The sequence below is a fragment of the Tympanuchus pallidicinctus genome, unplaced genomic scaffold (assembly GCF_026119805.1).
Source record: "Tympanuchus pallidicinctus isolate F22 unplaced genomic scaffold, pur_lepc_1.0 scaffold3, whole genome shotgun sequence".
In the NCBI taxonomy this organism is placed as follows: domain Eukaryota; kingdom Metazoa; phylum Chordata; class Aves; order Galliformes; family Phasianidae; genus Tympanuchus; species Tympanuchus pallidicinctus.
Genome location: NW_026294747.1, coordinates 27556615 through 27567078, shown reverse-complemented (window position 1 = coordinate 27567078; position 10464 = coordinate 27556615). Strand labels below are relative to the sequence as shown.

The 10464-nt window shown below is 41.4% G+C and overlaps 1 protein-coding gene across 3 annotated transcripts in view; it reads right to left on the bottom strand.

The window, feature by feature from the left end:
* The window catches only part of ACTN1 (actinin alpha 1), an 80323-nt gene that overhangs the window by 1758 nt on the left and 68101 nt on the right, over nucleotides 1-10464 (bottom strand). Inside the window, exons 15-21 of one of the 3 annotated variants that reach the window (XM_052693109.1) lie at nucleotides 8463-8645; nucleotides 7411-7545; nucleotides 6359-6538; nucleotides 5269-5415; nucleotides 3239-3319; nucleotides 2630-2695; nucleotides 1018-1176 (exon numbers count right to left, since the gene is read on the bottom strand). In XM_052693109.1, the coding sequence (XP_052549069.1) occupies nucleotides 1018-1176; nucleotides 2630-2695; nucleotides 3239-3319; nucleotides 5269-5415; nucleotides 6359-6538; nucleotides 7411-7545; nucleotides 8463-8645 (951 nt within the window). The remainder of the gene's footprint in view (nucleotides 1-1017; nucleotides 1177-2629; nucleotides 2696-3238; nucleotides 3320-5268; nucleotides 5416-6358; nucleotides 6539-7410; nucleotides 7546-8462; nucleotides 8646-10464) is intronic. The other 2 variants (XM_052693107.1, XM_052693108.1) reach the window with 2 other exon arrangements.

Below are 10464 nucleotides of genomic sequence, written 5' to 3'. Positions count from 1 at the left end.
AATTATATTTAATGTACTGTAAAGAATAAATGAGTTAGTAAATAACACTATATCCCCAAAAGCTTCCTTTCTCAGTGTTTAGCCCACCACAATAAAGTGGAATTTTCAGGCCTTGAAAGACAATAGAACTGGCTTTACTCAGGTACTGTGCCTTATAGAAAGATGGACACTATGGGTTTCCATGTTACAGGTTATGAAAAGATGATTGGTGAAGCAAGAAACCAGTGCTGGCTGAAAGAATAACTCACTGTAGCCTGAGAAACAGAATCCCATGTTTCACGTGAAATGAATAAAATCATCAGAAAACACAGAGAATCATTATATTAGAGATACCACTTATTTTTTTCAATTACATTGAAGACTAGTGGGGATTTTTATGTAAGAAAATTAAGAATACATAATTCTTTTGTATCATCTGGTTCCACTGATGTTTCAAATTTAGAAGAGTAATACATCACCACCACCCGTGATTTTTCTTATTTTCAACCAATTTATTATTGCAGTATGCCCTTCTAAAATTGTACAGCTTGCAGATACAGCATATCTTTAATGACAGCCTAGTCTCACCTCTCGGCCTTTTGGCTAAGATCACGTGTAGCATTCTGTGATTGACTGTATAATGACTGTAGTGCCACAGATATATCTACAAAGATTGTCTCAAGTTTATAGCTGTCAGTAATTAACAGTTTTTCAAGAAGATTAATCAAGAGCCATCTGTTTAATCTATTCATACATTTTAAAGAAACAAATTGAAACTGAGCTCTTAATAAATTTTTTAATGCAAGAGTGAGCAGCATAGTTCTGCTGATCTGCTGACAGCTGAACAGGGCTTTCAAGTGCCTTGGCAGGCTGCTCATTAACCCACACTTTAGCCTTGCACTCCTCCAGCACTGCAGTGTTCCTGTGAAAATGCCTTCCTTGCTAGAGAGTGCTTCCCTCGACACTTCCTCTTGCAGACAGAAGGGAAAAAGGAAGGCAGGAACGATACAGATTGGAAGGAAGACCACAGAGCCTCACCTTATCTCCAGCCAGGATCTTGAAAGAAGCCATAACCTGGTCAGCAGTATCTGTATCTGCTGTTTCCCGAGACATGAAGTCGATGAAGGCCTGGAACGTCACTACACCCATGCGATTGGGGTCGACGATGCTCATGATGCGGGCAAACTCTGCCTCTCCCTGGAGAACAAGAGAGTCATGTAAGCCTGGACACTTGGGCAGCAGTGCCAGGAAAGTGAGGAGAAACTGTTCAGCAGCACATCTCACAGCTGGGAAAGCAAAGTCAAACAGAAACAACTTCAACCTTGCGTTAGAGTACTTTTTTTTTAAATCTGGCTCTTGTGTGCCCCCTACACAACTCCCACTCATTTGTCCTTTGGAATAAAATATTCTCAGCTGTGCCCTAAAATACCATCTAATTCCAACTAGCTCTAGGATAAAGCTTCTACTAGGAACAATATCATGTAGACTTGAGAAGATGCAGCTTTCTCTGTAGTAGATGCTGTGCTAGATGTCTGTAGCAATACTGGAAGATCTGTATTCATTACATCCTTTTATTTCCTAAACTTTCATGGTTCTCTTCTGCTACTAGAACAGAATCCACCAGCAGAAACATCTCTGGGGTTTTGAATGTTTTCTGGTTATTCTAACTAGACAGGCTTTGCAGAAAAGGTCTTCTATATCTGGAAAGGCTCAGGGAAGTAGCTTTTACAGGAAAGGTTCTACAGATAAGTTTACTACAGAAGAAAAAACCGTGATGTGAGATTTCTGGTTTTCTGTAGGTTTTTATTTTTTTACCTTTTTTATGTAAACAAAATATTATCTATTCTCATCTGTGGGGATTCCTTTCTCCCCAAGTAACGATGAGAGGGAAGCAGGGCTGAGTATTCTCCTGGGTACATACTATTCTAATACCTCTATATCAGTATACCGTCCAGATTAATTGAAGTATCTCATCAAATGTTACTGCAGATTGGCACACTGCATCAAAAAGTGTCTATGTTTACACTGGGTTGATAAGACAAATACTGCTTTGCCTGACATCAGAAAAAAGATACTGTGAGTAGAGCTCAACAATTTTGCCTTGTGGTCTTCTCCTGCCCTCTGATGAATATCAGTCTTTGGTGAAACTCTGCATTAGTTATCGTGCTTCTCAAGGTGCCACATGGATGTGCAAGTGCTTTGGTGAAGGAAAAATTACAGGGAGGATGAATGGGACTTGAACCTACTTACGCAAACAAAGACGTGAAATAAGTGGTAGGAATGAGAGAAGCAACTTTGACTGCATTCAGAAATCAGGCTTCCAGAAGAGTTCAATTGATGCTTAGATCTGGGGAACTTATGTGCCACTATGTAGAGCATATGTACCAATATAAGAAAGTTTCTTCCACTTGTAGCTGCACAGTTTGATAAATATAATTCTCATTTGAAATACAAAGAATTAAGACAATGATATCATTTTTTAATCTTCAGCTACTGCTGCAAGACAATTTTACATGTACTGGATTGAACTTCAATTGCTGGAAAATAAGATCATATTTACCTTGATTCACTCACTACACATTCTCCCTTTCTTTCTGAAGGTGGCTAAAAGAATCACTTTGAACAGAAGTGATAGAGGGCTCTACATTACCATATTGTAACCCATGGAGATAAGGCAGGCTCGGAAATCTTCACAATCCATCATACCAGTCTTCTTCTACAGAGAGTGATGCAAAGATGGGAAAAGCCGAGAGAGAAAAGGAAGACCAATCCAGAGAGAAATGAACCCACATGAGACATTACAGAGAATGAGTTTTAGGGAGGAGGAGATGGAAAAAAGTATTTACAGGACAATGAAAAACAATGTAGCAAAGGTAGTTTGTGAAACCATGATGTAAAAGTTGTTTTGGACACAGAATAGTTAGCACACATGGAAAACAATGACAGAAAAGCAAAAGATATTAAGTAAGACACAGTGAGAGATGGACAAGAGAAGGAGTGTTAAGTGACACAGAAGTAAATGGAATAGTTTGAAGACATAAAAGGAATTCTCGCAAGACAAACCATTACAGAATTAAGAAGGAACAGATACCAAGGTACATTTAGAGATAAAGCAGAACGGAGAAGTGACACATATATAGTCAAACACAAGAACAACGATGACAAATAGATTAAGACAAACGAGAAAAGAAAGGGAAAAAAAAACCGTTATTTTTTCATAGCTTAATATCTGTCTGTGTTCACCACTAGCATTCAGTACCTGTGCATCGTTTCCAATATCGTAACCCAAGCTGATGAGACAGGCTTTGAATTCCTCAGGGCCAAGTGTGCCGGAGTGGTCCTGGTTATGCGGTGTGCCAGGCAGCAGGACATGCAGTGCCAGTGGGGTGACGGTGTGGGGCAGAAGGAAGGAAGACACAGAGGAAATCAAAGGGAGGTGGAAAGACAACAAACAGGTGCACCATGCAGTGGGTGAGAGGACAGGGAGAGGAAGAATGACATGCAGATAGAAACACAGGAAAGAAAAATAAAAAGTGCACATTAGATATCACAATGACATTTCAGCATGTGCTAAAAATGCTCTTGGAACAGTTCCTTCTGAGAAAGCTCATCACATCTTGAGAGTGTCTGAATAATAAAAACAGTCGTTGCTCAGAAGCCTGAAGACCTCCATCTCCCAAGTGAATTACTTGCATCACTGCTTGTTATCCATAGTGCCAGAAGCCCTGTGTTTCGCTAGTAACTGGAGTGCAGGTAAGCAGGAAGAGGCAGTGGGAAGCATTGCCTTATTCTTTTAGTCAAAAGTCCCACCAAAGGAGTAGGTGAGGGCAAGTATGCTTGGCAACACACCCAAGGAAGCTGAGCTGTCAGTGCATCCCAGGAGCAGACAAAGAAAAACAGCTGAAGCTCAAGGGAGCAGTGTTATTGCTGTACTCATGAGACCTGCACATAAGGTGGAACTTTGACTGGCAAGCTGTTTGAAATGTTCAGCTTGAAACTACTGTACAGCATGGCACAATGAGGTTTGGCAGCTGCTCTTTCCCTTGCTTATTCCCTGCTCTCCCAGTGTTCAGATGTATCCATGATCACAAACTACCACATGAACTGAGAATCTCCATTTGCCCCACAGAATTTTAGCTCAGGACAGCCCCAGGTAATTGAAGAGCCCCCACCAGCAGCCACCATCTTTGGCCATAGAAAGGAAGCTACAAACGTAATTGTGGGGCCAATTCCTGTGACTCTTCTCAAACAATCACTTTTTAAAGCCAGTGTTAAGCCTTCATAACTCAAATACATAGACGAAGACTGGGAAAGACACGATCTTTTTGCATTATCATTCAGACTGTTGTGGAGGAAAGGGCAAATGACATACAGGTAAAAATGGTAAATCTACAGGGCTGGGGCCTGCTAAGGAAGGAAGACTTCGTTTTGGTTTGCCTTTGAAAAGCTAGAGAGGGGCTCAAATGTACTCAGCAATCTGAAAGTGTTGTCAGCCTCTGAGAGGGGAAGCTGCAGCCCTGCTCTCAGGAGATCTTTCAAACAGTCTGACTCGTGCAGCAAATGGTGGAAAGCACCTACATTTTCATCACTGATTTAGTACCTGCAGGCTGCTCATGGATTTCCAAACATTGAGGGGGTTAACAACTGAACCTTCAGCCAGTCGTGAGATGGTGTCAGGTTTGGGCTGCTATCTCTGCTTCCATGTGTGAAAGCTTCTGATTTGGTCACTAGAAGAATGCTAGCTGATGGCTTCTCACCATAAAAGGAAGAGCTGCAGGGAGGGTGGATAACCAAGGGGAGGATTTTCTTTGAGGAAATCTTTTCTTTTTGTATCTGTTAGTGCCTTGACATATATTTCCACAGTAAGGCAAGGCAGGCTTTACATCAGGGTTTATTTACATTTTGCAGTGTTGTGCTGATCCTCCTGTTTGCTCCATACAAGAGCAATGCTGTTTTTTTAAATACCAGTTTATGTGATAGTCTATTAGAGTGAAGGATGGCAGCTCCAAAGGATTCTATAAATCAAGATAGTGAAGCTGAGCTAAAAATCAAATTTCCTAAATAAGCCTTCAAACATTTTCAAACATTATCTTTACCAGGGATCTTTGAATTTCAGATATCTTCCAGCCTAATGATCACTTCTCAGTCTCCATGCTCCACAGGAGTGGCATTTTTAAGAATCAAACATATTCTACTGATTTAGTTTTATCATGGTGACTGTTTCTTATTGCACTGTGCAGTCTACATGGAAGCTTGCAGCTTACCAAGCTGCAGTCAACACTGACTTACCCTGTCAAAATGGTTGAAAGAGGCTCGGAACTCATTCATCTGTTCCTGGCTTATTCCTTTGGCATCACGGGTCAGAATCTGATTTTCCACTTCATTAATGGTTCTAGCAATTGTTGTTAATAGCTGCTCCCAGCCCACTCGAATATGCTGGAAAAAAAGAGAATAAGACAATTTTAAAATTAAAAAGTAGCTCTTTTGCCTCTAAGGCTACTAGATCAAGCGTGCCACTTGTGGCAAATTAAGTGATCCTCATGGCCAAGGCAGTCTCTTTGCTCAGAAGAGCTTCCTTCTCATATGCCATGTGAGCCAACTGGATGTTTAAAATGTGAATTTTGACAGGACAACGTATTGAAGAGGCCACTTTCTGCTCATAATAAAGTCCTGGTCCTATTGCAAAGGTCCTTTCCCTTGTAGCTTAGCACACTGGGAGCCTTTAACACAAAAGATGATGCTTATAGGACTTATTTGGACAGAAAACTCTCTTTACATGAACCGAGAAAATAAATGAACCACAATCCTTGGAATATACTGGTGCTCCACTACATCTGTGGCCAGAGCTGGCCAGAAAGAAAAAAGCAAGTTTCAAAGCCTGTCTGTGTTTTGATGGAGTCATGTTGCATTCAGTTTTTTTCCATGAAACCTCATGCTGTCAACAGAAAGCCAGATGCTTATCTTGAGAAGGTTCTGTTGGACTTTTTTCTTCTTCCACGTTATTAGCAGCTCAAAATCACCAACACTCGTGTGGGCTTTCTAGTTCCAGTTAGTGGGCTAACACAGCCAGGATACAAGACCAGCCAATTTTTCAAGCAATACTGTTGATCTGATTTAGGTTATTTCTGTTGTCTGTATTGTGGAAGGCAATGTGACACTGTATGAAGTACCACAGACTGGGTTGGCATAAAGTACAGTAAGGCTGAAAAGAATTTCAGTGACATGATGTTGCATGCTTGGCCGTTCTGTCAAGCTCTCCGTTTTCCTAAGAACCACAACATATTGCCTGAACTGGATGCAGCTGGTGCAACAACACATCGATCTGTCTGATCTGCTGGCACTACATTCCAGCAGGGAAAAGGCACTGCAAAACATTTACCTCCATGGTGTAGTTGGTGTGCTTGTTGTCAAAGATAAGCGCCTCCTGGATCTGTTGGTGGTCTCCTTCCAACTGGTCGATCTTTGGTTTGTAATTCACAATGCTTTTCTCATATTGCCGCAAGTGGTTGAGCTGGTCCTCCAGAGTCCCATGCATCTCTATTGAAATGCGGCCAATCTCCTGCAAAAGCCAAAAGTATTAGACCCTGTTAGAAGGAAGAGCCTTCACGTGGCTGATTTTTATTAATGCAGCTATTTCATGCTTACACAGGACGATGAATCAAAACAAAAAAACATCTCAGAGAGAAGTTACTCTACATGAGCAGACAGCGTCAGCAAAAATTTCAGCAGAGCCTGGAAAATTTTCCAAGTGGAGTGCATCATATAAGATGCACCTAATCTAAGGATGCAAAAGAAGGGAACTGTAGTTTATAAGCTAGTACTGGAGCAAGCCAGAACTTTTCCTGATGTGTTCTCTGCCACTGTGTTAATACTTCTACAGAGTAATACTTCTGTAAATGCTCTCTTCTATCTCCTATCCTCATTAACAGCTTCATAATTTTCATCTTACCAACTCCTATTATAGTATGTATTATGAATTATATATATTATGAATTACTTTAATTCATAGTTTACCTGAAGAGAGAAGATCTCCATTAAAAATGTTTCTCTTCTGCTGATGTTCAGCACACTAGATGTATTTATTTTCTCATGTGTAACAAGAGCCATGTGCAACTGCTATGAAAGCAGTTCCATAAAAATATGCTTTTGATGCAGGTTCTTTCCCATGCTGCATATAAATTCAACTCTATTAGAATACCAGCGTTCCCCACTCTGGGTAGCATTTTTTTTTATCTCTTTACTAAAGAGTTAGGGGAAGAAAAGTACAAGCACTTCAGTAACTGATACCAATCTTTGGATTCTCTGTATTTTCTATAAAAGTTTCCCTTGTAATCTCAAGGAATAATGACCACATCAGTAGTAAAAGGAGAATCAGAATAAAAGAATGAGGGAAAAATCATGAAAAGAAAATGAAAATGAGAAAAGCCATACCTCCATCTTGGTCTGAATCCAGGGACCGATGACATTGGCTTGTGCACCAAACTGCTTACGAAGCCGCTCATTTTGCTGCTGGCGAGCATGTTCTTCCATTAGGGCTTGATCCCTTCTAGGAACCAGCTGCCGCACCTTGAGCAAAGAGTAACAAAGTGTGCATTTCATATATATGAAACCAAATGAATAATAACTCTAAAAACTGATGCAAGGAAAGGGAAACAGAGAAAGCGAAGAGTCCCACTGTGAGTGGGTTTGTGAAGGGGCTGCTTAAAAAGACTCAGGGCTGCCAGAAGCGCTTAATCCTGGCTACGTCTGAGGGGAGCCCCAGGTGGAGTGGGTGTTGGACCTGGGCACTCTCTACAGCTAGGGTTAGGTTTTGGAGAAAGCACAGTGCTTCTCTGTCAGTGCGGGTGCAAACAGGCTTGTAAGAATAAGGAGGGGAGTGCTTGTTCTGAAAAAAGGCAGTCATAAGCTTTAGGCCTTGCAGGGAGGCTCATGGAATGTGAATCCTCGTCAATGCAGGATGAATTCTGCAAATTCATCTCACGCCATGAAAAGCAGCTTTCATCCACTATCTGGGGTTTTGGTGCCTGATATTTGCTTAAATGCAGTAGTTGTAGTCTGCCACTGACTTTGTGGTAAGAACTATCAGCACAGGCTGGTATTGAGAGTAACTGCTCTGTTAGTACTATAGCATTAGAAGGCTCCTTGTCTGTGGGGGCTGAATATCTGAAGGGTTGAATGGTAGAGAAGGACTCTGACTCCCATACTGTACTTGCTTTTCAGGTCAACTGGGAACTTAAAATCTCGAAGTTCTAATTTCACATCTTTCCTTAAAAAAATGAGAACAAAAAGACACCCTTAGGCATTTATTCTAAGGGATTCTTCCACTTTCCTAGCACATGGCATTTGAGCCAAAAACATATGGCAAACGTGCAAAAGCTCAGCAGTAAGTGTGAAAATAACAGAGAAAGTAATTCCCTTGCTTGCACCCTATTGACTGAGCAGCAGCCTTCTCCACGCTAACTGCAACGCTGTAAAGAACTCACATGTTCCCATTTGCCATTGATCTCTTGTGGGGTGATTGTAGTGTAAGGATTCGTTCCTGCCATGTTGACGTGGTACGTTTGGACAATCTTTGAGACTTCATTGTGGATTCCCAGGATGGCCTGTCGCTCCTTGTCAGCATCTGGCAAAGTGGCTTTGAACTGTTCGTGGGCTGTGGTCAATCCCTGTGGAAGGAAGACAGCAGCAAAAAGAGCATGAGTCACTGAATAGCTCCTTGACCAAATATATCTCTGTTGAAGTAACTGCAAAAGCTTATACATTTCCAGGATACAAAACAGGCTTTTCCAACAGACTTACAGTATCTCTCAGCATCACTAAACAGGTTGTTTTAAGTAGTTAAATGAAGTCTCCTTTTCCCTCTATTTGTTTCTCTTCCATTTTCACCAGAAAGAGAGATCGCATCCCAAAACATGATGGAATAATTCTGCATCACAGTTTAAGGGAAACTGTTTCTCCAACACTGCTGTGTGACAGGCTGTTAGTTCCCTTGGGGAAGACTGAACTGCTAGCATTACTCTAAAGTGGCCATATCTCATGAGCCTAAATGCACCATACAGTTCTTCTCCCACTAGATATGTACTAGGTCTATAACAAAGATGACTCTAGATGAATAACCAAGTCAGATCCAGTATGATCAGTGTAAGTTAGAACTAGATGAAGGTCTTTCAGACCACAGCAAACCTGCACAGGCAACATAAGCTCCTGTTGCTGGAAACTGCTCCCTCTCCCTGTACACAACAGGCTCTTTCTGTTCCCCATCTGGCTGTGGTGCCCAGACTGTGATCCAAAGACTGAAGGTGGGGGCATGCTTGTTGGCAGCTTGTGGATAGCTGACAAGCCAGTTGGTCCTGGCTCACTTCCAACTGCTTCTCTAGGCATTTAAGATGTTTCATCCCAGAAGTCTGGAAGATCAAGAGTAGGGAAGCAAACACAGGGGATGAGGCAGCAAAACAGATGTGAGACAGAGAAACACATGCAGGGATAATGGAAGGAACAGTGTGGACAGAAGAAGGAATGAAAGTAAACCTTATAACTGACCACTTTCTTACAACACATACAGTGTAACTACTCTTGTAAAATTGCTTCCCTTTCATGGTGACTCATTGTTTGCAGCTGCTGCAGTGCATGTAGAAATATAATGCAAGTCTGGGAGACCTGGAGAATATTCTGCAGTCACAAAGAGATGATGGAAATGTTTAAATGCTCTTCAGATTTGTTTTGCATTATGAAAGACCTGCTGGTTTCTCACTCACTGCCTCACTGATAGCCATATTGCTGTCAATCATTCCTACAAAATACTCATCAGGTTTTGACAAACTGACCAAGTCCTGAGAAAGCACAATGTCAGGAGGAAATTATGGCAGTAGTGCAGCAACTGCACTAAGACTTACTATTGTAAGATACTACTGTAAGATATTGTAAGATTGTATTGTAATACACTTGTATTGTATTCTTACTATTGTCAGAATATCCTGGCTGTTCATGTCAACCAGCTAAATCCAAATGAATACCTGGATTCTTTTCAGGAGCCCATCAAGCAGAAGAAACAGACTCCCCTCTAGAACCCAGAGAAGGATAATTCCTGCTCTCAAAGGTAAAAAAATTACCTACAGATACTTCAAACTCCTTTCATTACACCCTCTCAGAAGAGGAAGTCCCCATTGTCTTGCAAGAAGCAAGAAATCTTTGGCTTCAAATGGCAATCCGCTAATAAAATGCAGAATCCTGATGTTTCCTCCACTCAAGCACCGAAACCCAGCTGGCAGCTCAACAATCACCCTCATGACACATCACACAGGACCAAATGACCTGAATACGACATTACATGGGACAACTGAGCCACAGAACCTGACAGTAGAACTAAGTTTTGCTCATTTTGATTAAAAACAAAACAAACCAAAACAAAACAAAAACAAAAAACATCCCCCCCCCTCCTTCCCCCCCCCCCCAAAAAAAAAAACAACCCAAAAAACCCGAACAAAT